Source organism: Anas acuta, chromosome Z, assembly GCF_963932015.1.
Source record: "Anas acuta chromosome Z, bAnaAcu1.1, whole genome shotgun sequence".
NCBI classification, from domain to species: domain Eukaryota; kingdom Metazoa; phylum Chordata; class Aves; order Anseriformes; family Anatidae; genus Anas; species Anas acuta.
The window spans coordinates 50,730,788-50,757,737 of NC_089017.1; the positions used below are offsets into that span (position 1 = coordinate 50,730,788).

At 39.1% G+C, this 26,950-nt stretch overlaps 1 protein-coding gene across 2 annotated transcripts in view; it reads right to left on the reverse strand.

The window, feature by feature from the left end:
* CHD1 (chromodomain helicase DNA binding protein 1) overlaps positions 1–25,478 on the reverse strand; it is a 51,954-nt gene extending 26,476 nt beyond the window's left edge. For both annotated transcript variants that reach the window (XM_068666433.1, XM_068666432.1), the window contains exons 1-10: positions 25,032–25,478; positions 23,178–23,383; positions 8,785–8,989; positions 7,674–7,778; positions 6,402–6,469; positions 4,138–4,287; positions 3,578–3,846; positions 1,873–2,098; positions 927–1,027; positions 510–688 (exon numbers count right to left, since the gene is read on the reverse strand). In XM_068666433.1, the coding sequence (XP_068522534.1) occupies positions 510–688; positions 927–1,027; positions 1,873–2,098; positions 3,578–3,846; positions 4,138–4,287; positions 6,402–6,469; positions 7,674–7,778; positions 8,785–8,989; positions 23,178–23,230 (1,356 nt within the window). In that variant the 5' untranslated portion in view covers positions 23,231–23,383; positions 25,032–25,478. The remainder of the gene's footprint in view (positions 1–509; positions 689–926; positions 1,028–1,872; positions 2,099–3,577; positions 3,847–4,137; positions 4,288–6,401; positions 6,470–7,673; positions 7,779–8,784; positions 8,990–23,177; positions 23,384–25,031) is intronic.
* Between the last annotated feature and the right edge of the window lie 1,472 nt (positions 25,479–26,950).

Here is a 26,950-nt window from a genome sequence, read left to right on the forward strand (position 1 = left end):
ATATGAAAGAAAAACGACAACAACAAAAAAAAACTAATCACACATGACCTCCAACCAACAGACCCATTAAGTCTCCAAGCAATGGCCACCATTGAACCTCTGATTTTTCCCCCTCAGTTTTAATGACAAGCATGACATTACATGCCACAGGGTATATCTTTGACCAGTTTGGGTCACCTGTTCCATCTCGGCTATATATGTTCCCTTTCAAACACCTGCCCATCCCTGGCCTGCTTCTGGATGGAGAAGGGGAAGGAAGGGCACAGCGAAAAACAAAGAAGGCATGAACACTGTGCGAACACTGTTCAGCAACAGCCCAAACAATTGTACCTTTTCTACATTAAGAAGAATTTGTTTACTGTAAGATTGGTCAAACACTGGAAGAGGCTTCCCAGCAAGGTGGGACCGACATCATTGCAGGTCTGTTCCAACCAAACTATTCTATTCTAACTTTATCACAGCCAGAGCCAGTACAACTTATTATAAATCCATTGCATTTACATACTCACCTTGCAGTCCTTAAAAGGAGTGGTTTTGGATTGATTTCTGCTAAAATACTCATCAATGCGTGTCTGAAACTTTTTGGCAATGAGAGCACCATCTTCCCAGCTACATTCTGAATAAGGTAGACCCTGCCATTTGCAATAGTAGTCTGGATAACCAGCTGCTGACTTTTGATTTGAATGAGCTGTAGAAACGTATTAGAGATACCAAATTAATATTTTACTTCTGTATTTTAAGAATACGCTCATTTTAGGTGATAAGACAACATAAATTAGCTTCATAGCACAACTTCTCTTTACCCAAAATTTGTTTTGAATTAAAAAATAAGTTAGTAACATTCCACATTTTTAACTACAAATGCAACACATGAGCAATGAACATAAAATATTCTCAACGTTGCTTTCTGCAGGTTTGTAACATACCTATTATTCTTTCCACTATCTGATACTGCTTATGTAGATCATCTGTAAGCTCCTGCTGGCAGTTATAATATTCCACGTCTTCTGGAGAAGCATTTTTCAGCCTGCAATAGGAATTTATTTACAGCAATTATTACACTGTGTGGTTCTAAAACTATGAAAATCTAGCAACTATAAACCTCTGAGTGTAACCACCACAGGAACACTGCTTTGAGCATTTCTTTGAAAGGGGCTACAGCTCAGACATTCTTACTACAGAAATGTTGCATCTGGCCGAGGTACCTCAACATTAATGACCAAGGATGGTTGTCGAAAGACACAAATTCAATCACAATCTGATAATTCAGAATACCTGTCCTAAACAGCAAGTAGTATACTTTATAGGGTATTTTCAAGGAACCGTACTGAGGGTAGCTTATTCTGTAAGAATCCATCTCACTTAAGGTTGCTGAAAATATATTAAGTGTTGTAATAAGTTGAATACTAGAAAGATGACACAGAAATGTATGGATTTCTTCAATTCTTGGTTCTCAGACTTGAACAGAGATTCAAGCCAAGAAAATTAAATTCTTAAAAACAATATGAAATGGCTAAGACACCAAGAAAAATTAATCTATCTCTTAAGGCAAGAAACCTGCATAACTGAACAAAGTTCAATAACAAATTCATTATTATTATTAAACACTACCCATCTTATTAAAACTTAACTTATAACAGATACATTAAAATCAGGTTCATTAAAATCAGGTTCAGAAGATTATCTAATGGGATCATGTTAAGGAGGCTTCAGCTTTCAAAGTTTTTGTCTTCCTGTTGTACAGACATTTGAAACCTTGCCCTCATGAAGAGGTAACAAGTCTCAGAAACATAACTGTTACAAAACAACTGTTATGAAACAGCCACGTTGTTACAAAATATACAGCATAGAAGTCCTCATAAAAATATTCACCATCGTTTTGTTTCCTGATCTTTTTTCTTGTAGTTGTCCAGTTTCTTCATTCCTTTAACATTTTGTTGCTTCAGTGTTTCCTCAGTTTCCCAAGTGTTATGGATGTGTGACCAGCCTTTCCATTTAATAAGATACTGTATTTCTCCTGGCTCCTTTGACTTTTCAAACCCAGCATTTGGGTCACCATCTGCCTCAACTGCATAGATAGTGGTTGCGGCACCAGTGGCTGAAAAAGAAACCATACCAGAATGCTTAATTAAGTGTGCACTGTCATAAGTTAACCAGTAAGACAGCAATTACCGATGCTTTTATATAAGCATGTAACTGGACTAATATCTACAGTTCTCATGTTATTACATTTATTTGAATAATTACATACATATGTTAATACATGCACAGTAGTCAGAATCAGAAAAAAAAACAATCCAAATTTCTGTATGTAATCTATGACATCTAATCATTTCTCATGAGAATTTTCTTTGAATTCCTACTTAAATCAAAATGATTGCCAGGGAATGCTCCACTAATACTGCTTGTTGTCTTCTCTGTTACGTTATTCTCATCACTGAGCCTATAAAAGGCACCTGAGACATCAGTAACCTATTGCTTATGATACTATGAATCTATTTCTCCCTAAATGTGTTCTACTCCATTTTCTGGCTTTGGAATCTTACCTGGGAAAATTATTAAGTACAATCTGTATCACAACCAAACCATCCTAGCAGCAGGAAACAGGCTCATTTCTGTGAGGATAGCCAAGTAAGGAAATGAGCCCAGCAAGCTGCAGTGACCAGATAAAGCAACCAAGTGGCAACAACAATATAAAGCACAAGCAGCAACAGCATGTGGGCAGGTAGAATGTAAGAAGCTTAGTCCAGAAGACTTTGAACACAGCAGCAACACTATGCACTCCTGGCATTGGGGCAGTATATGCTAGAATTTAGGACAGCATGGGAGAAGAGTTGAGAGGAAAGTGCAAGCTCTGAGACAGGTCAGAAATTCAGTGACTGGGTATAACTAATGGAGAAAAGAAGCTCTGAAGTGCAAGGGGACCATTTTATATATTTTTATTTAATTATTTACTTATATAGATAATTAGTCTGTTTTGCAGCCTCAAACTCAAAACAGAACTGCTGGACAATACATGACAGCAAATGATAGAAATACAACATGCCTACTACCTTTCATAAAAATACATCTAAAACTTCACGTGCAATAAGTTTTATATCTATTTTGTAGTGATTCCGTGTATTGCATTGTATTGAGACAATTTGTACAGCAATAACTGAAATCACAATCTCAGTGGTTCATCCTTCCTAACAGTCTTTCAGAGCTCAGGCTAGTGGTCAGCAGACTTGTCTGTCTTGTCTGCTTTCTCCACTCCAGTAAATACAATTTATACAAATCAATTACCACTGAACTGTACAAACAGTGGTGTAAAAATTTGATGCATATTTATACAATATGAAGCTCTCTTCTTTTTATTTATTTTTCCTTCTACTTAGATTTTTTTCTACATTTTACTTTGAAATGCTTAGATGAGGCTTTAAAAAGGAACATCTTTATGAATGTGAGAAACAAAAGAAGATGACTCTCTGGCATTTTAAAACGATTACTGTTTTTAAACATCAGGGACCTACAGGTAAGAATGCTACAGTTGCACTACAATGCACTCCAGTATCTTAAGAACACTGTTAAAAATTACCTCCTTTTCGGCCAACCCGACTATCCATAAACTTTTCTATAGTTTCAAATTCATCTTCTTCAGTTTGTGGGACATCTTCTCCACAAACTTCCAGCAAATCATCAGAATCTGTCTTGGTTTCTTCAGCTTCTTTGTAACTAATGTTGACTGTTGCCTGGCGACGAGATCCTCTCTTATCATAATCCTCCTCCTCATCATCATCATCCTCAGATGAATCAAGTTGCCTCTTTTTCTGTCCTGCAGTCTTTTTCCCACTTTTTGGCTTAATTCTTCAAGACAGTAAGATACAACACAACAATGGCGTATCAAATTGGACAACCAAAAGTCTTCTGTGATACTTTCTGAACATACGTGTTTCTCGAATGCACAGTTACAACACTTTTCGTTACAGCAGACAGGAAAAGGCATTCAATACAAACTACTGGTATTAGTAATATCTTTAATAGCTTTAAAAAATATAATTTTTAAATATACAATAATGATTTCATTTGCATATGTATTAGCGGTACAATACTTAACTACTCGTTAGACATAGTACCATAGAAGAAAGGACTTCTTACCTGCTTGGAGGTTTCCGGCTTTTGACTTTGTTTTTTGGCTCATAGTCAGATTCACTTTCTTCACAACTACTTTTATCCCCATCTTCCTCTGATTCAGAATCAGAACCAGTTCCTGATACTGATCCTGACCCTGACATTTGCCAGTCTTCGCTGTAAAATCAAAAGAGAAAAGAGTAACTCACTTTGGTTTTTTAAAATCAGATATTCAACCATAATCATCTATTGTAATTCAAGCATTCTTCACAGAAATAAAAGCTATTTTAGCCAATGGACAGAAAGTTGTAAAAATTATTGTCATAAATGATAAACAAAAATGCCCAATGGCTTCAAAGGGAATTGAAATAAGTCTTCCATTACCAAGAGGTAGCAGTAAAATTCAAAACAGAAAAATCTGGATTTCTACATAAATTTCAGCTTGAAGTAATGAGTTAAGAATGACATTAAGAAACCAAAGAACTTAGCAAGTCTAACTAGAAAGATAAATATTTATTGGAACTTACACATGCTCAAATCATAAAACCTTGTCACGTACATTCTGGAGAGTCCTGCATTTTCTAATACCTGTGTTCCCTGTGCCTCGTGAATAATCAGCAGCTTTGGCACAAAAAGCAGAAGATAACGCAAAAGCGGATTTGAGAAACATGCCAAAAGATTTGAACCGCAGCACCTGTGAGAGGCACTGGCTCCCAAAAGCTCCCACTGAGTTCCTAAATCAGAACTTCACAACCAGACAACATATTATGAATAAGTCACTTGTGACTCTGAGCAGCAGCATCTCCTTGTTCCTGCTTAGCTGTGATCAACTTTGCAATAGAGAAGATAATGAGTAGTACATGTACATTGCCTCACACTCTAACTGAATATAGGCAAATTAATCTCAGTATCTTCATGGAGAAGAAAAAAAAATATGGTATGCATTGTGGAAAGGTTGCTAAATCTAACATCAGGTTTAGGTTTCTTTGACCGAAGTGCTAGAGCAGTACTGATGTTCATCAAAGCTGAAATATTACCATAAAAATCTCATCCATAAAATTCCAGTAAGGAAGCCTAGGAATCAGTGCTTTGACCTCTCTCTCACTTCGATATGCATTAGGTCCTGGCAGAAATTACAGTCCCATTGTTCTGGTCATCTAAGATTTACATATGTAAGCATATGGTACAGATGGTACAAGGGCAATGGCAAGAAATCATGACTTAGACTTTTTCTGCAAGCAGTAGGTTAAAAAAAAAAAAAAAAAAGGAGGGAGAGGGAGAAGTCCAAAACATACATCTATTTGGAAATACAGACCACAGATATAAAACACAATCCTCTTGGCCTTGATCAAGTTACATATTGAGAAATCTCTGATCTGCATGTCATCTAGCAACTGCAGACATACTTGTTCAGGAGAATTGTAGGGCAAAATCAAAGCATTGGATATATGACGGATTTGGTTATTTGTTCCTAAACATAAATATGTGTCTTGTAATGGAGGTTGTTATTAGATGCAATCAGATTTTTAAATAGCAGAAGACTATGAATAACAACTCATCATTAGAAAAGTACTATTTTTACATAGGTTTTTTGCCCTTTTTCTTCAACTACCATTTCATGAAGACAATATAGCAGCAACCATGGGAAGTGCAATGGTTCATTAATTGTGAGAAGAAGAATGATACAACAGTTCATTTTCTACACAGTATTCATAAAAAACACAGGTCACTATGCCTACTCACTTCTCATTGCTATATGCCATAGTATAATCCTTCTCACAAATTTTCGATCTACCACTTAACTGATCTGGCAGAACAATTTCAATTAAACTTTGCTTTCCAGTCAATAAAGCTAATTACTGTCAGAAATATAATAACTGTTAAACTTTTCAGAGGAAAAAAAATTAGAAAAAGTTGGCACTGATTAGGAGATTCCATCTTTAAATTTATGAGACAACCTAAGTAGTTTCCAATTCCTACAAAAACTTTTAAGGAGGGCCTTAAACTCAAAAATATGTTGCAACAAATTATTTTAAAAATAAAAGCACTAATGAATGTTTTTGAACAATACTGCAGACACTTTTGCTCACAAATGAATATGATATAGATATTTCTTTAAAAGTCTGTGTTGTTTTTTTTTAATATTCCAAAATGTCAATCAAAACTGAGAAACACAAGAACAAGAATTAGAAAGAGAACTTAAGCATTTTCAGCATGGAAAATAAGGCATCAGTTATGAGTACACATCACTGACAAACAATTATGTGGTATTACTTATGAAAATATCTTACTCTTTATGTTTTTTCTTCTTGGTTTCACTGGATGAGTCATCAGCAGAATCTTCACTACTGGATGACTCCTGCAGATGAAGAAAAAAAATATACCATTCATGACAATGACAAGAATGAAATACTTCTAGTATTCAGCTCCCACATTCAAGTTGACATCATATTGTTCATCCCCCTCTCTTCATCCCCCAAAGGGACTAATATAGAAGACTAAAATAAGGACTGCTGTTGTTTTAGTATCTAACTATCTATGAATATATTGTGCCAGCAGAGCTCTACGGAACATCATGAAGAAAAGCCTTAAAAAATAACTATTGTGCCTACATAAAATAAAGCCATGGCTTCAGATGCTCCAAGTTCATCAATTTGATGGTTCTACCAAAAAAATAACAAACCTCCTAACCTTCCAGAGCTCTCACACCTTCTATAATCTTTCACATTTAAACTCCATTTTAAGAAAAATTGGAAAATGTGTTTGTTCTTCTCTCTACTCTCAGAAAAAGAAAAAAAAGAATCTTCTAAAAATTAGATTTTCAAAAAAAAATTTCATAAGAACAAACTTTAGATCATACAGCTGTAAATTAATGTTTTATTGATGTGAGATTAAGTTAACAATGAGTTGCTAAACCAGACAAAAACAGATCTAGCCAAGTAAGTGTGACCAGTGTAATATTTCCAATGAAGGAGAAAAACCTGATTTGTAAGTACCATTTCACTGTCACTAGCCTCCTTAGAAGATATTCTTACTGCTCAAAGTCAAGTTTAGCCAATGGCTTAGGTATTAAAATATATAGAATTCAGGTGTGGTTCTTCGAATACAAGAATTATTTTGTAGAAACTGTACAAAAATATGTAGTTTTATATTCCATACCGAGTTTTTGAAAAATATAGCAGCTACATTTCCACTGAAAGAATAGTTGAACAATCTTCTAGCATTTTTAATTATCTTTAAGAAATGCAATAGGCCAAAAATACAATACAAGGCAGTACAGTGTGGCTTGAAAATTTTGTCCATACATCACAGAATATCTACTTGAAAATACTCATAAATCTAGGCAGCTATAATTTTGGCATAACTCATCTGAAGACAAGTAACTAGAACTATTTTTACCTTTCCTTATAAAAAGGTCAGTTATTTGAACATTACTTTTACAGATTAAGACTATAACACGCACTTACAGAATACAGCTTGGCTCAAAAAAAATGTTGTCTATCATATAAGACCATAGAACAGGCATGTTTACATGGTTAATAAAACTAACATATATTATTCACCTCTTCAGAAACACTGTCTGATGATACTGCCTTTTGTTGTTGCTGTTGCTTCTTGAGCACTGCTGATCTCTGTACAGCAAGTATACTTGGACTGGACTTCCAAAACTGAGTAGGAATTGAGATATAAGTCAGTTAAACATACTGAAACTCAAGATGAACACTATTATGACTAATCTCAATTTTATCAACATTATTTAAACCACTACAAAATACTGCACACACTAATAATATTGGACACCGTTTTAAAGCAGTGAGATTTCCTGAAAACAGAAAATATGTAAGAATTCTTGAGATAGCTCCTTCAGTAAGTTTAACAATAGTTGTGTAGGCATTGTTAATGTAAAACATTTATAAAGAAAATTTTTAAGCTGATCCAGATAAAACTGTTCAGACTATTTACCTGATATGTTTTTGTTTCATATGGGAATAGTGAAATACACGAACAAAAATATAAAAGACAATCCATAACAGTCTTAGAGTTTTATACAATGATTATATTATTGCCTTTCGTATCTATAGTATTATATACGTATAGTACTATAATAACATAATACTAAAAACATAAAAACATAATATATATATATGTATATATATATAGGTGCTTATCACCTAAACACATCCATACAACAGAGGAGAGTGCAGATTATTTTGGCCCACTTGATTTAGGAGGGCAAAACATCACTTTTTCCTAAACTAAGCAAACTTTTTGATACAAAAAGCCATCTCTATGTAGGCTTTAATTTTTTGTATGACTATTTATTGATACAAGGAAACTAAGTATTACTGGAACAATATAAAAATAGAATTTCAGAAACGGCAACATTTCATCTGACTTTGCCTTTGGTAAGGTTTAAGTAAGTTAGTGCTTCTGCATAACAAAATTTATGTAGGCATCTGATCCAAAATACCTACACAAGTGAGAATTTAAATACATCAATTCAAGTACTTGTCATGAGAAACTGAGACCAATATTTAAGATGGCTGCAGTACATGCAATTAATAACCAATTAAATTAAAATCTAAACACTTTTCATTTTAAATGAACATCTCTCTGAAACAAGAACAATGCTTTTTTCCCCCACAAAGACTTCATTTGTATATTTTGTTTTACCTCAGTTCCATCAACTTTTGGTGGTTTAGCTTGTACTTGTTTCTTCTCTCTAGATGTGTCGGACTCTGATTCTGATTGACTTCCTGACTCTGAACCAGAGTCAGAGTCACTGCTCCCTGACTGGCTGCTACTTCCATCGCTACTGCTTCCAGAGCTTGAACCAGATCCAGAACCTGATGCTGATCCAGAATCATCATCTGATCGACTGCAATTAGAAGACAGGGGCACATGACAAAGTGGATAAGGTACCTAAAAACAAGTTACTTTGACTTCACCTACAAACAAGCTATTACATTAGACCAGATACATGGGTAGCACACAAAAACACGGAGTTGTTTGAATAAGATGAGATGGATAAAGGTTAAAATAAATAAGAAACAAGAATTCAGAGTTTAATCAGATACTTTTTTTTCTGAAACCTAAAAAAGCAAGGATTAAAACAAGAATATTCTGATTAACATGGAGAGTCAAGTGAGAGAAATAAAGGTGATACCAACGTTTCTCACCTACTCACACTTTCCACCCCCACATCCAAAAAATGCTTGTTTAGATCTATCAATTTTTATATATATATACACACACACACATATATATACACCTTTTAACGGTAAGTATACTTCATAGGTCTTTACCTGTCTAACTAAAATATAAAGACTTCTTGATTTTTTACAGATCAGCAGCCCCCCTTATTTATTTATTTAAAGGAGAATACATCTCTTTAAAACAAATGCTACAATCTTATTTTGTTAAAAATAAGAACAGTAAAATTCCCTTTGCGGACAAACCTGGATTTGTCACTGATTATTAGACTTAAAACTTACAATGCTGAGGCACTTTCCTTATTTTTGAGCCTCCAAATTATTCCACCTAATTTTTCTACCTGCACTTTACACCAGATTTAACATACTTTGAAATCACAATATTTCAATATTTATTTTATGACCATTCCAAAACATAAAAACTTTTTTTAAAACAACTTCATAAAGGTGCCAAGCTAAAACTTTAATCAGGTTAATATTACTGTATTTAAAAGATATCATGAGGAAAAATATTGTAATCATATCACCACAGAGAAAATTATTTCATTTTATGTACACATTAACTGCAAGCATTGGAAAAGCCCTGTAAGGACATTGCCGAAATCCGAAATGATAAAAGCCGGTATCAAAATCTACCCCTATTTCTGTCAGAGTAATTTACCTGGCTGACAGTCACCTGGGAATGGGTATACCTCAAACAGCCATCTGCACCTACCCGCTTTGATACAAAAAGAAACAAACCATGGTGAAGCTTCCTGGTTCTGAAAAGGGGGTTGGATATGGAGAAATCCAATGCTTCTGGGCTTCCTCACACTTGTGGAGGAGAAAACTGTGAAGCTACAAAGCTACTCCCAAACTTCCCTTTCCTATCATAGAAAGTGGATTTCCAGGATGGTGCTTTAATTCTAACCTGACCTGCAAACTAAAGCAAGGCTGCCTCTACAGAAGATGACCAGAGTTTAAACTGTTTACCAGAAATTAAGGGCAGTCTACCATGATTTACTGAAGAGAGTTTAAATAGAATACTGTTCTTGTACACAAATATTATCTTACCTTTAATGCTGGGTAAACTACATTAAATTACAGTATTACAAGCATGCTACTTTATTACAAACTTCTGCAGCTTTGTGTCCTCGACCTGTTAGAGCAGGTCCAGAGGAGGGCCACAAGGATGATCAAAAGGCTGGAGCACCTTTCCTATGAAAAGATGCTGAGAGAGTTGGGGTTGTTCAGCCAGGAGAAGAGAAGGCTCTGGGGAGACCTTAGAGTGGCCTCCCAGTACTTAAAGGGTGTCCCTCAGGAATGCTGAGGAGGGACTCATTTGTCAGGGGGTGTAGTGACAGGACAAGGAGTAACGTTTTTAAACTAAAAAGATAACAGGTTTGGATTAGATATCAAGAAGAAATTCTTCACTCGAAGGGTGGTGAGGCACTGGCACAGGTTGCCCAGAGAAGCTGTGGATGCTCCATCTCTGGAAGTGTTTAAGGACAGGCTGGATGGGGCTTTGGGCAACCTGGTCTGGTGGGAGGCGTCCCTGCCCATGGCAGTGGGGTTGAAACTAGGTGGTCTTTAAGGTTCCTTCCAACCAAAACCATTCCATGATTCTATGATTGTAAAACAACAGCGTAGTGAGATGCTGTAAGTACACGTAACAAGAACTGCAGACATTAGCACTAACTACAAATGAAGAGAAACAGAAGAAAATAGAGAAAACAGAAACCTTGAGAGACGAGTAAATACCAGGTGGACAAGTACATGACAAAAAGCCAACAAAAATGTGCAAATTCCACATAGTCTTGGAAGAGAGGAAGGAAATCAAATACCTCAATGCAGGACAAAGATTGCTCACAATTTTCACATGGAGAGCAATAATAAGGTAGATTACCCTATTTAAGAAAGATGCGAAACACTATGCCACAAGGATGACAATCAAGTCAGCTTTCCAAAGAGTGGTAAAATATATCATACAAAGTAACAAAGTTCTAACCACAGGTTCCAAAGCACATAGAGCCAAAGGCAATCAAAATAATGTACCTCTATTCTAAGGTTCCATGGAGGAATTTGTTTCTAGAATAAGCCATCTATGGCCAAACAACTTGCCAACATTGTGAAAAACGTGTAATTCCACTACACGGTGTAACAGTGGAGAGGTCAAAGGAAAAATATATATCCACTTGATTTAGATAAGTAAGAAAAAATTATGTCAGTCAGATTCACAGCTGATGGGAAATTAGCTGATGGGTAATTTGATGTTCTCTGTGATAAGCACGTGGCAAGTTCAAAAATAAAGGGACTGTGAGAATAAAAAAAGTCTCACAGATACTGCTAGTTGCTCTGTAGTGAGATATTAAAAAAAAAAATCCAAATTGTTTCCTTATGAAAAGATCAACTAAATATCACTTAAGCTCTCTGTTACTCTGTTAAGTTAAAAAAAAAAAAAAAAAAAAATCAACAGGTTCCAGAGTTGTCTAAGAATGAATTCCATTGAAGCTTATTAGCAGGACCGGCAGACTAAGAGTTCTCTCATAAACCCTGCCTCTCACAATAAACTGATTTGATATTGACATGAGCAACCCAGTATGACTCAGTTGCAATAGTAACTACCTGATGAGTAAAAATCTTTAAGTCAATATTCAACCTATTTACTAATAATATATGACAGTAAGAGATTTACAGCTTGAAACAAAAGGATGAGTAGAAGAAGAAAGGAGGTTACAAGAAAGAAGAACAAATAATAAGGTTCATAACAAGTGATTTAGAGCTTTGCTAATGATACCATGCACGAATGACAATGCAGGATCACCAGTGACTCATTGGTACATAGAACAGAGAAAAACAGTAAGATAAGATAAAAGGCTGTAGCATTTTATTAAACACAGTGGAATAAAAATAAACAAAAATTTAAGACAATACAACAAGGAGATGGGAAAAGACAAAGTGACTACCAGCAAGTAATTTTAAATTAGGGAAAAGATTGCAATTTGCTCTTTTAAAACTAGTAATGACTTGGTAAAGCATTTATCAAATCTTAAAATGGTATGGAAGTATTCATACACATTTTTTTAAAAAATTCTGGATTGACTAGTAAAAAGCACTATGGGAGTTCAAGCACGTAAGACTAGGGTATAGTGTGCAGAGCTTCAGAGTTTACTTCAACTCTAGTCATCCAAATTAATGCAGATGTGTGAAAATACACTATAACAATTCCTCATGTGCACCACATATTCCCAGAGGTCGTGATGCAACTACCACACATTAAAAAAAAAAAGGGTGAGATGAATAGATGTGACTTTTTCTACCGATGTACAGAGAACTTAAACTGTTTACTAGCCACAGGACAAGTATAAATTGTAGGCTCTGAAGGCTATCAATAAACGTTCATTTCATTTCATACTCTCACTGCAAAAAATTATCCATTTCAACCCTGAGCTTCAGTATAATTTTGACTTGGAGGTGCCTCTATGAACCTCTGTGAAGACAGTACAATAACCCAAACCCATCAAGTTCTCTTTTGCAAAGGAGGTAGGGAATGGCGTAATACACGAGTAAGTTCTGCATTAAGTAGAATTGCATATGCAATGAAGATAAACCATGCTGACACTACACTGTCAAAATATAACTAGAAGCACACTGAGGCAGCGGCCTCCAAAGCAGTGCATACACAACCCAAGGGGTGCTCAAGACAATCCACGGGAACACACAAAGAAAATGCCGGAACTCCTACTTCTTTTTCATCTAAAGAAAGAAAAAATATTTAAGTTTTACAAATATTTAATATATAGATTGCCACTGGTTCACTGACTTCACTAAGTCTGTATGTCAGAGGGTCACATACACTGGTTTGAGGTGTCCTGAGGAAGAGTATGTGCTCCATGATACAGAGGGATGACAGAGGTGGCCTTCACTTTCATTTGCCTTCTGTGTATGCACATAATGCAGTCTACGTGCACCTGGTTAAGTGGATTTATGGATTATATTACACAGTTCTAACCAAACCAAGCCTTACAAAATGAAGAAGTGACTTAAGAGTTCCTGGAAAAGAATAATGGACTGATGATAGATAATACTTTAAGGACAAGTGAACAAGAAGAAAATGACAGAGACAACACTTCTTTAAGTCAATCACATTGCAAGGTAAAAAACAATGACAGTCTAATCAGATCTGACCAGAAGTTAGCCAAAAGGAAAAGCCAAAATTATCAAGAGAACTATCTCAAATATGTATTTACGTCAACTATCATTAACAACAAACCTCACCACAAGTGTATAGAATGTCTTGAGATATTACCTAATGATATTGTGAAGCCATCACAATTAGCAAGATGTTTAAAAACTACTAGAGCAAAAAACTACCAGAACAAACCACCGTGACTTTTTCAGTCACTTTTCAAGTGATGCAATACTTGAAAAGCGATGAGACATGCTTGCTAGAGAACCATGGGACAAAACCATGGAGGAAAGAGGGGCCAGGCTGGACGGGGCTTTGAACAGCCTGGTCTAGTGGGAGGTGTCCCTGTCCATGGCAGAGGTTTGGAACTAGGTGCTCTTTAAGGTCCCTTCCAACCCAAACCATTCTATGACTGTGATTCCATTCTCAACCCTGTACTTCACAAAATTTCACTAAATCTCATGATAAACATTCAGAAGGCCTCTTTTAAGGTTCCTTGTTTAACAGTGAAATACTAAAAGCCACAGACTATTGGGTCATTTACTTCCTGCTGCTGTAAAACTTGCTGAAATAATGCACAGAAAGCAATATGGTGACAAACTAACATGCATTCCTTTGTCAGTAGATACTGCTGAAAGATGCATAGAAAATAATCATGAAGATTTGAAGACACAAACATTGGAATGAATTATACAGAGTGCAAGTTTGCTAGATGTCTGGATGAAAGTATAGATGTTTCTAACATCTCATCTCATGGATTCTGTTTCAGTGATGAAATACATTAACTACTTTTTTTGAGAACTACTAAAGGAAGGATGTACCACAGAAGATGTGTTCTCAAAAGTAAATGAACTCCTTAATAAAAATAATGGAAAAACTGTGCTAATGTAACCACTGACGGAGTGGCTGCTTTGACTGGAATAAAACAAGGATTTGGGGGTTATAATAAGGGTTACAGAGATAGTACCACACATGAAAATCATCCCCTTTATCAATTACAGGCAAGCCATCACAACAAAGAATTTGGAGCTAGAACTGCACAAAGTGCTGAAGGATGCCATTAATGTGGTTAATTCAATGAAAACAAGACATTACAACACTTTGTAATGAGGTGGGAACTGACCATAAAAAATCTTTTGTATCACAGAAAGCTTCACTAGCTGATGGGAAAGTGCTTAAGTGTGATGAATTTAGGCTAGTTTGTTTGTTGTATAATGAGCGGTCACCAGTACTGTGCTAACAAGCAAAATCTTTGAAGAATGTAACACTTGTGTATCCCTTCAGGGTAAAGGTGAAATTCTAACAGTAAGTGAAAAAGCAGCTGCTTTTTGAAAGGAACTGATGCTATAGAGAGCATTTTGAATACAAACGTCTGGAAATGTTTCCATTACTATGTGATGATATAGTGGGGTGCATTAGGAAGGCTGTTGCCAGCAGTTTGAGATGTAATCCTCCCACTCTACTCAGCCCTGGTGAGGCCACATCTGGAGTCTGTCGAGTTCTGAGCTCCCCAGTACAAGACAGACATGGAGCTGCTGGAGACAGTCCAGTGGAGGACTCTAACGATGATTAGGACACCAGCGCATCTCTCTTACGAGGAAAGGCTGAGAGAGCTGGGCCTCTTCAGCCTGGAGAAGAGAAGGCTGAGAGGTGATACAATCTAAAAAGAAAGTATGTTTACTTTCTGTAAAACATCAGAAGTTAACAAGCAACAACTGAGAAGCATTTCACTCTCTTCGCTTTTAAATTTGACTTTAAAATTGATGTTCCATTAAAAAAAAAATAATAATAATAATCTGTATGACAGCCAGTTTAATTGCACTGAAGAAACAGGACCTAGGTTCTATAATAAGGATGTTAAAATATAAGTTCTGACAGATAGTAGCTGTCAGGTATTCATAACACCTTTGTCACTTTCCTTTCCACATTTGTGGGCTTCTTTAATTTTCCCTGCATTTCTTGTGGCATGGTCTACTAGCAATTTCTTCTAACTAAAGAGCGTGAAATATTATCTGATGTAGTCTAAGCAGTGTCCATAATTTTTCTAATTTTTTCTCACAATCAGTAATGCTCATTAGTGCAAAGTAGCACTGCTGACCTCCACAAAATTCATCACCTGAACTGACACCATTAACTACCGAGATTCTGGTATCAAATCCCTAGGAATAGGACACAAGGACCATTAACACATTAACACTGAAATATTTCCTCAACTCAGAATACTGTTATAATTACCTGTTACCTAATGCTGTTATGTAAATAACATCTCAGAAACAGCAGTTCTGGTTTTCTGCTCATCAGCACTCCCCTTGCTTGAAAAGAAACACAAGTGCCCTCTCTCTCGCCCCCTTTTCTTCCTGTACAGTCCGGGGTCATTGCATTTGCTTAATATGCTTTTATTGGAAACAGTTCAGCTAAATGCAAAAGAGAACGCCATACTCACCATGCTGTAGACACCTGAAGTAGCATAAAAGAAGGGTTTGGGTACAACACAACCAGCTTTTTGCACGTGCACCTGTATCCTTTTTTTTCCCCTCTTCCAAAAAAGCCTAAATGAAACTGGAAAATAGGAGGAAATCTCTGCTATCTTCAGGCACCTAGCATAAATTAGAACACTGATGACCTTTCCTTACCCTTTCTGAATATGGTGAAGACAGAGACTCTGCTGGACAATCCAGAGTCATAGCCTGCTTTCTTCTTTCAACTCTTTCCACAGAAAAATCATCCATACCTCACATATAATCAGTGAAAGGCAGCATACAAGGGTTCACTCTCAGTTGACTTTCTTCTGGGTTTGTCAGTTTACCCTAACCCACCCTACATGCTACTTCCCTTTGCTCTGGTCTTGCACTGCTGACCTCCTAACCAACTCTATCCTGTGGTCTAACTTGTTTTTTTTTCCTACCTTCTTTACTCAGGAAGGCGCTTCCAAGCTACAAACATCAACAGAAATTAAAAACACTATCAAGACTAGAATATAATATGTTCATGGAAAATAACAGGGTTAGGCAACAGAAGCTACAGAACAGAGGTTCTGTTAATGTAATCTCTAAAGACAATATTCATTAACTTTAACTGCAGAAGAGCATTTGTGCTCTTCCAGGCACTTAGCTCCGCTACTTAAAACCAAATTCCTGCTTTTGTAAATCTCTTTTTTAAATTTAAGAGTCTTCTACCCCTTGCTCCAAGCAAATTATAGGTATTACTTGGTGATAGATGAGTGGGGGCAACAGTAAAATGAAAACAGCATCACGTGATAAAAGGTATTCCTTAATAAGAAATCATTCATTACATACACTGTACTTTGTTCTACTGAAAAAAAATAATAAACAAAGACAGCAATACACAGGGTTGCACAAAACAGTTACTGGAGCATCATAGGAATATGAAATAGAAGCAGGTGTGATAAATAAAGCAATAATAACGTTCTTTTTGTTATTGCTTGAGTGAGACTCCTTCTCTACTATGCAAACAAATCACAGCAATGACGACAAAGTGAACACATAGCAATAACCTGCAGTAGCAATCGTATACATTAAAAATGAACAGTGTAGTCTCAGGATAGAATTTCTGTGTGAAAAAGTATAGTTTCATGCATGCTGACAAAACAAGGTCAAGTTTATAAAGTGTACTTTTCAAAATATATAGTCAAGAAGCCTCTCTCACCCCTAGTCCTTGAGTCAACTAACTGCATTTGTATAGTATCAATGTCAAATCTGATTTGGTGTGGAAGTCTGACACCGTGACATTTTTGTTTGTTTCTAAAAACACTAAACAAGCAAACAACAAACAAATGAATGAAAACAAAACACACTGTCTCTAGGTACATCCAATATATTTAAGAAATAATGCATCCCTAAATGCAGTTATTTATTTTCAAACTACTTTGCAAGAAAAAGCAACACAGCTTACTCAAAGTACAAGACTGAGTAATTTTTGCACAAGACTGAGTAATTTTTGCACGTGTTTTTTACCGGCTAATTTTTCAACCACCCCATAAATATCTGTGAAATTAAACTAGAGAACGCTTTGGAGAGATAACAGGCCTAAAAAGACAAATCGTTAACACCAAAACAGACTAAAACCAAGTATTGTGTCACAGAGTCATTAGATCTTTTCAATACCCTTACATTTAGCTTCACTAGCTTACCCCTTAAAACAAGGTCCATCTGATATGAACGCACAGTGAGAAACAAAGACTGCTAATTCACAAACAGCACTTGGAAGCCCTGTGATGAAAAGCAACACAAATTATGCTGCAAGAGAACTATCTGAGCATTCAGACCTCTGTGTGAGGGCTAGGTTAACAATGGACCCAAGAGACAACAATTTATCACTGCTGATTTAGAGTGCACTCATTAGGTTAAGCTTCCTTAAGAGAGTCTTCTGTTTTAAAAACATCAGGAAACAGAGTATCAATTTAAGCAAAATAAAAGTTAAATGAATTCCGTGAATTCATTGAAAAAGTTCAGTGAATTTCTGCAGGATCTTCCAAAAACATGTGAGATGCTGGTGGACAATTTTATTTTATTTATTTTTTTTTAAATAAACCAGAAGTTGAAGGAAGACAAGCAATTAGATATAAAAAAGCCCAATCAGAATGAGCAAAAGTAATGTTAAATGCCAAAGTTTTAAAACTTAAAGTTCACATTTAAGTTTCTTCAGGGAAATGTTATCTAAGAGATTTTAAAAAATAAAACAAAACAACAACCACAAAACCACTTGTACTCAATCTGATTTAGATGCATAAAGAATTACCTTATTCATCAATACCAGTAGAAAGCAAAAGGGACAATAAGTACAAGGTTCAGGCAATCAAACATTATTTTCCGTCCTCAGCCACTAGGAAGCCTGAACTCAACTGTATTTCCTGACAAATGCCAACAACTCAAAGGATAATAAAAGATACGTTTTATTTGTACATAGTCCCACAGCCTCTCTCATGCCACTACTATAAACTTTCCCCAAAGTAAAGGTATCAAAATTGTATTCTCCATCCACCAACTTTCACCTCTCTGTGAACCACATCACAAGCCTTTCTCTAAGTCAGAAATATTAAGAGCACAAAGGAGTTCTGGGAATGCCTCACAGGCAGGACGAGCTATCAGTGGTTCTCCAGGCCAGTTAGGTTAGACAATGACTGCAACACAGTAAGCTCTGCAGGGGTCTTAATGTCAACTCTACACCACATACACAGTGAAAGCTGTACTGTGAATTTAGAATTTCTTCTTTAAACTGGAAAGGTTTCCAGAAAAGAAAAAAAAGGAAAAAAAAAAAACACTTTGTATTTGATATATATTCTGTCTGAGCTTTTTAAGATAAGAAAAAAAAAAGTGTTTAACTTAGATTGGGATACCTTATCATGCTTTAGTATGCTTTATTCCACAAAAGATAATTCTTGATAGAATGGCAACTTACTAATCAAAGAGCATATTACTGGTAATAGAAGAGAAGCACTTACTGCTTGCCCTTCACAGTTAATTCTACAAATAGTTTGCTTTATCATTCGAGAATTTTTATTGATCTTAGAATTTTCCTGCACTAAAGTATATCTTTACATGCAGTTACATACTCTGTCTTGCTATATACACACATTTTTCTTAATATTACCTATTAAACTTCTACAAAAAGGGAAAGGAGCAAGAGGGGAAAAAAATCTCTCCAAACACATCTGAGGATTATCTGTTTAACTCCAACTTATATTTCTTAAAAGTAAGAATCTGGAACAGTGGTTTTTAATTTATCTGTTCAATCTTCAGAGAAGGTATGAATTTATACAGCAATCTAAAACCTGTTGACAAAGTCTTTAGTCTTTACTTACAGATCTTCTGTGGTCCACGAACTACTACATGCATGAAACTAATTAAACCGACAGAAATCCCTATCTCCTGTTAACATAAGCTTTCCGATGCGTAAAGAACGGTAAAATTCTTTGGTGTAAGCAGCTGCTTACTGGACTGCACACCAGCCAGCCACCTTCCAGATAAGCTGCCCTGAGCACATCACTTTCAGCCTACAAAGAAGTAAGGTCTGCCCAAGTCCTCCATACCTTGTTCTACAGGAAACATAGGAAGAGCAAAGAGACGGGAAATCAGATTACTATTCAATTAACACCGATGTTTCACTTTCGCAGTCCCTGTTCTACCTGGAGCTTGTCTTGCTGTTCAGGTATAACTGCCCTTCCTTGCTGATTAAGCTTTCTTATTACTGGGTAACTAGTATGCATTTACTTGTATTCAAGTTTGCAATGAGAATGCTTTCAAGAACACTACACAAAAAAAATGCATTGCCTAACTTTAAGACTCAGCTTCTCAGAGAATTGCCATTAAGTTTTTACATCTAAACTCACCTGCTAACTGAATGAACAGTACCTGTAATATTTTACCTTGAGCTACTTAAAATATTCCATACTAGCAATTTCAAGTGAAGAAGAAGCTGGAGAGTAGACTCTACTGTGATTATCACACAGAAATCAGAACATCAAGCAATAAGATTAAATGATAGTGTTTATCTTAGTCTCAACCTTGATCACGTTTGGTACTAGAACTGAAACTGATTTATAGCTTCACAGGTTGCTAACGTAGGCAAGGAAAATCCAAACAGTGCCCAACTTATTCAACCATGAAAACATGAGAGATGCATTTTGCCACCTGTAGCAAAACAGAAATTCAGGCTCAGTACCTACGACAACGGAAAGTGTTCTGCTCATCTACCAGATGAATATATACAGCAGTGGGAAGGAGAATAGCAAATCAGCCGTTTCTTTCACCAGCTTCAGAAATGCATCCTCTTTACTGCCAGTCGCATGGAGCAGAAGACAGCTAGCATTCCTTACCATGATGCTGGCAACGTATGAAATACATGTATAAGGCTTATGGCTGGTCCTTTCTCCAGCCCTCCTAATACTGACAGTTCTACAGGCTTTCCACACCTGCAAGTCAAGGTATTTCCTTAAAACAGTATCAAGACAAATCCATGAGGCCTGTGTGTCTTTGTTAATAGTCTGGATCCAGTGCAATTCTTAACTTTGCAAAGCAGTGCTGGCAGCTCCCACAGATCAAGCTGTATTTCAGTGACCAGGGTTGTCACACCAGAATGACAGCTATGCAAGTTTACAGGAGACATCAAAGAGGGGCAAATGGACTTTACAAGTGTGGTATGTATCATATTTGTAAACCGAAACAACTTTTAAACATTTGTTAGTTATCACCAATGCTACTGCTTGCATTATCACTATATTCACCTCCACATCTTCCTTTCTACCTATTCTTGAAACTTTGATCTTTGCAGTTTCTTCACAGAAGCAATTCTCAATTGCTTTCTCATTTTGCTTCTCTCCCTAGTTTAGTTAAGGAAAATGCACTAAGCCCTGTACTATTTTACCACTGATCTTCCATTCCGTAGAATTCACACTTCCAGATTTAAAAGTTAAAGACAGCAACACTTCCCTGATTACAGATGGGCATTTGTTTGCAGTAGGTTGCAGTTGACTTACGCATTTTCCTTTCTATTACAAAAATAAAAATATTTAGAACTCTGGAAAGTTATGAAGATGACAAAAAGAAAACAACAACACACACACAAAAAAAATACTAAACAACAGAGGGAAGTCAGCTTAAGCTATCCCATAAGTGGCAAACTCTTTTTACAATAATTATTTTAATAATGGAAATAGGGAAGAAAGAAAAGGGCTCCATCACTTAAAGTGTTAAGTTTTCATCTTTCATTTACAAAAACAAGAGTTTCCTGATGATACATAGCAAACGTGATGAGGCTTTCCAATACATGCCCATGAAACAGGCTGCAGTATTAATAATTGATACAAGTCTAGCAACAACAACAAAAAAAGTTTTCACAAAAAAAAATTTACAATTTTTAAAGATGGATTCAGTAGCACCTTTAACTTTAAAAACTAAGTCTTGTAACTACCAGGTTTCAAGTACCAGGAACGTTCCTGATATTTACTTCCAACAAAGTTGCTGGGAGGTTTTTATGATGGTTACTTGTTTTAGTCTTATGAATTGCTACAGATTTTAAATAGCCTTGGTATTTATAGGCAAAGTTTAATATAAAGTAGTTTTACTACTTATCCTTGGCAAGGTGGCCTGCCTGCTTCATATAGTAAACAAATTACACAAAAATTCATCAGAGTTGTCTCCGATAAATTAATGTTTGAGGTCTTAGAGCTCAGAAGACCAACCTTGCTCACACCATCTTTTTCGTTCGTGTTCCCCTTCTCATCTGACAAGGCTCGTTTTATTTTATTTTTCAAAGTAACCAGCATTATTTTGCCACGTACTAGAAAAAAAATACAAATTAATCCACTAACTAGAACAGTATCATCTTTACCAGAAGCACAAATCTTCAAGAACTACGTATTAGAGAGTACAAATTATTCACAGCATAGAAAGGCTATCATCTTTCTAGAACATTACTTCATGCAACAGAAAGCTTGAAGTAAAAATACCCAGAAGTTATTGATGTTTGTCTAGTTTTACTGATCATAGGTGTCTGCTGAACGTCACCTGAACACTTCTCTCTCTTCCCTTGCTTTCCACTCCACCACTCACTGTGGTGTGTGCAAGCTTAATGGCCAGCCAGTGCTGACAGTGGGCAATTACCTCCTTCTTGCATTCCTTCACCTGAAGCAATAATTCAGATTTCTGTCTCCTACCTGAATGGATGTTTCCATAATGTCCACAGAACTCAGTTTTCTTTATGACCTTTGACTTAAGGAATCAACTAACAGGCTATGATCAGAAAGAGGGGCAGAATCACAAATGGCGAGGCTAACAGCAAGGTCACAACAATCTCTTAGAAGAGAAGTCTAAAATCACTTTTTATTATCAAGTCTGCCTTGTTGTCTTAAAACTCCAGCATTTACCATATTTCCAGTTTTAGAAATCTGAACTTCTTAGTGCAGGAGACACTTGTTAAACTTTACATTGTTCTAGTAAGAGAACTTCTAATTTCACCCCTACAAATTGTCTGACATCCTGCACAGTAACAGGGAAGTTCTAACTAGGGTATTCCAACCAAGTGAACATTCCACACACGCTAGAGGACTACTATTCAATATCACTCCATATTAGAAGACTGGCTTTTTTGTTTGTTTGTGTGTGTTTGTTTTTTCCAGATTAAAAAACAGCTGGAAAATTGGACTTCCACTTTGGAAAACAAATACATAGTCCACATTTTCTGTAGTTACACTGCTTTGACAACACCATGGAAAAGGAAGCCTCATGAAGTACTAGATATCAAAAACTAAAATAACAGCCTATTACTCCTGCTTTAGAGACAGTCTAGCTAAAGTTTTATGCAACACAGATTATGTATATGCTCCTTGCACTTTCACAGACACTAGCTTTACTTTATCTGTCCAATCCTGTTTCAGCTTTTGACACTTTAAACATTTTGTTCCCTTAAAAGTGTAAGGCTGTTCTGTTGGATGCTGACGCTGCTTTTTTTTTCTACTTAAGTTTTATTGTATAAGTTATCAGCATAATCATTACAATTAGTAGTTGAAGCAATGTGAACATAACATGCAGATTAAGCGTGGCCAGTCCTCCTAAGTCTGGTCTGCTTGCTAACCAGGAAGCTTTGGCACAAAGTTCAAATGTAAATCAGTTTTAGTAAACAAAATACACGAGAGTACACATCCAAGAATAACTGAAAGGAGTGCTTACCTTGACTCTCCACTGCTGTTTCTTACACTTTCTTCATCACTGTGCCCATTCATTGTAAATATTAAGAAGTTTAAAAGATAAATAAAAGTCCACTCAGATTACAAGGTGGATGTCAAGAATCCACTTCCTGGTACTGTATGTTTTCCGGGTGATATGTATGGTCTACTGTTCTTCGCAGATAGTCGTGATTTTTTTTTCCCAAATACCTAAAATGGTAAAGAAAAATATTAACAAAATTTGAAATGAGGTTTTCAACTGAAAAAAATATCAAAAACAACTTGCTGTGCCACACTAATACTGAAAGGGGGCATCTATCACATTTGATATTATATCTTTTTAACTGATAAATAGCTTTTTGTGTTACTCATTCCTAGTTGTTTATCACCGTTTCTTATCTGAAAACAAAATCTTTCCTGATGTCTATGAAAATTAGAAATGATTCTTCTCAACAGGTCTTTTTATCAGCTGCACTTAATTAAAAAAAATACAGAAAGAACCAAGATACACAAAATGCGCAAAGGGAAAGACCTGTCTCTTTTTTTGCCCAACTGCAGTCAGATCCCAGCATACAGGCCCTTATGCTCCTTTATGTAACTTCTCATTGACATTACTATAAAGATGACAGCTCTGCTGAACCACCAGCTGCAGAGCATGAAATGTTATGGAAATGAACCTCTCTTCAGCATTGTAGGGCAAGAAGAATGGTTTACTGTTGTGTCTGCACCACACCTTGTGGCATAACTTTTGCCATAGTTCTGACTTCAGGAAAAACTCGATGTAAATTGTTGTGGAAAGCTGCCTCCCTAAACACACAGGTAAAGAACAGAGACGTTAAACGATCTGCTGAGATCTGCTCAGCAAGATGCATTTCGTGCAGGCAACAACCGCAGTGGAAGCACTTCCAGATACACACACACACACACACACACACACACAGTGTTTACATCCAGCGGGGGGGGGGGGGGGGGGGGGAAGAGGCAGGAAGATAAATACTGCCCTGTTAAAAACAAAAAATAAAATATAAAAATAATAAAAAAAGACTGAACTAAACCAAACCAGCCAGCTCCCACGGACGGAACATACGAGATCGCTGCAGCATCAGAGGCACCCGGTGCAAGTTTAGGCTTCCCGGTGCACCGGCTGCAGGCACAGAGCTGCCGGGGATCACCAACAAGGCTCAGCACCTCTCGGCTCCGGCGGCCTGGAAGCCACCAGGGGCTCGCCTGCGGGCTCCCTGCCCCGCGGCGCCCTCCGCGGCCTGCCCCAGCCCCAGCTCGGGGCCCCGCTCACGGGGGCGAGGCGGGGAGAGGGAAGGAGGGAGCGGGGAGGGGGGGGGGGGGGGGGATTGGGGCAGCCTCGCTGCGGGCCGGGAAATTCCCCGGGCTCACGCAGCAGCGCCGCAGCCACCCGGGGCCACCGAACAAAGGCGGTGGCGGACCCAGAACGCTCGGGAAGGGGCTCGGGAAGGGGCGCCGGGGCCCTGCTGCCGCCTGCTCCCGGAGGAGGCCTCGCTCCCCGCCGCCCTCCCGGACCCGGGGCCGGCGGCGCGGTCTGCGCGGGCGCCGCTGCCGGCGGCGGGTGCCGGTCCCGGCGGCGTCTCGGAGGCCGCCGCCGCTGCGCTCCCCTCCACGCTTCCCCCGGCGCCCCCCATGGCCGCAGGAGCGCCAGGGCCGCGCTCCGCCGCCCGCCCGCCCGCCCGGCCGGCTCGGCACGGGCTCCCCCCGCAGGAACCCGCGGGCGCCGCTCGACCCCGAGCTGCCCGCCCCGGCCTGCCCGCTCCCTCGGCCGACCCCGCTCCGGACACCGGGGGGGCGAGGGGGGGGGCAGAGGAGCCATGGCGGGGCCGCTGCCTACCTGCGTGCAGCCGGCACGGCGCGGCCAGGCCAGGCCTCGCCCCGGCCCGAGCCTGCGCTACGCCCCGCGGGGAGCTCGGCTCCGCGCCGCAGCGCCGGGTCCCAGCCGCTCCCGCGGCCGCGGCGGGGCCTGCGCCGCCGCCGCCGCTCCTCCCGCTGGCCGCCCTGGGCCGGCTGAACAATGGGGCCCGGCTCCGGGCAGGGAGGGGCGCGGGGAGAAGCGGGGCTGGGCGCCGCTCCGGCTCCGGCTCCGGCTCGGCTCCGGCTCCGGCTCCGGCTCCGCTCCGCCGCCGCTCCTCAGGTCCTGCCGCCCGCCGCCATCACGCCGCCGCTCCGCTCAGCCTCCCCCTCCCGCGGTCGGATGGAAACCCCGGGCGTGATGTCAGCCCTGCGCCCTGGGAGCGAGCGGGAGGAGGAGGAGGAGGAGGAGGAGGAGGAGGAGGAGCGGGAGGAAGGCGGGGAGGAGGAGCCGCGGCCGGCAGGGCCTGAGCGCCGACACCGGGGCCGCCGCAGCGCCTCCCCTCCTCGGACGGGGGACGGGGACGGGGCCGCTGCAGGGCGCAGGGCCCGGCCCGGAGGGACGCCATGGTTTTATTATTATTGTTGTTTTTTTTTAATTTATTTTATTTTTGTGTTTGCGCCAGGTTTTTTTTTTGCTGTGAAAGTCGCGGCCCGGGAGCCCCCCGGGCGCGCTTCTCGCTCAGCCTGCGCAGTCCCCGGCGGTGTCGGGGCGTCCTTGGGAAGGCTCGGCTGGAGGCAGACCTCCCCCCCGCCTGTCTCGTCGGGGAGCCGCTCGTGTTCCTTCACAAAAACAAATAAATAATAAATAAATAAATATCAATCGTGGAAGTCCGGCGGGGTTCAGGGCAGGGGCGACAAAGGGCCGGCGGGTGGGCGCTGCGCCACACGCAGCAGCAGGGCTCCCTCCGAGGCCGGGCACCCGCAGGAATGAGGAAGCGAAGCGGCTTCACCTCCCCTCCGCCCCTCGGATACACGCCTCTCGCCTTCACGCCGCCACACCTCTGCGGGGCTGCCGCTGCCGCCACTGCCAGAGCCGGGCATTTCTTCAGCGCCCTGCGAAAGAAGTCAAGGTTAACACGAAAACACAGCTGGCCCATCAAGAGAGGGAAGACTAGAAAGAGAGAGAGTGGCTGCCTGGTTGCAGTCGAGCAAGGTGGTTCCAGTAGCTGTCGAGATAAGTCAAGCTTGAAGAGCTGTGTTGGCCAAGGGCCAACATCTGAGCCACAGTCAGTCAGCTGGAGACCTCTTGGGCCCATGGCTTACCTCATGGTTGCCCTTCAAGGGTGAGCAAAGCCACGCGCCTCTGTGCTCGCTGGAGGGTGGACTGCCAGTGCTCCGGCAGCCCCTTCAGCTGGATGGCTGTGGTTTCCTGGAGCTGCTCCTTCAGCTCACCGCATGGATTGTGCCACGGGCACCAACTCTGAGAAGCAGCAAAGGCTAGATGAAGCATATCCACCAGCCCGTCTTTCAAGCAGCATAGGAAAGTACACCAAAATCTCAGGGGCTGAAGGCAGAATACATACATACATACACATACATATATATATATATGTTTTTCACCCCTAGATCTGCATCTTAAAAGATACACCAGGAACTGCTGGGTCAATAAAATGTCTTCCAGGTCTACAAAAAGGCTATATCAGACTCTTTTGCTCATTGAAGCATTTACATCTGCCTAAGTCAGCTGAAAGAAGAATATTTTTGTGACAGACAAGAATGCTGCAAGATCAATGGACTGAAGTTTCAGTTCAAGTGTCAGAATGGGAATAACTTTTAAATCAAGGTAATTAATTAAAACAGCAACAACAACAAGAACAAACCTTTACCAAGGATGATTCCAATCCTAATAGTTGAAGGATTTTTATTACTTTTCTGGATTTGTTAATTTTAAGGAAAACC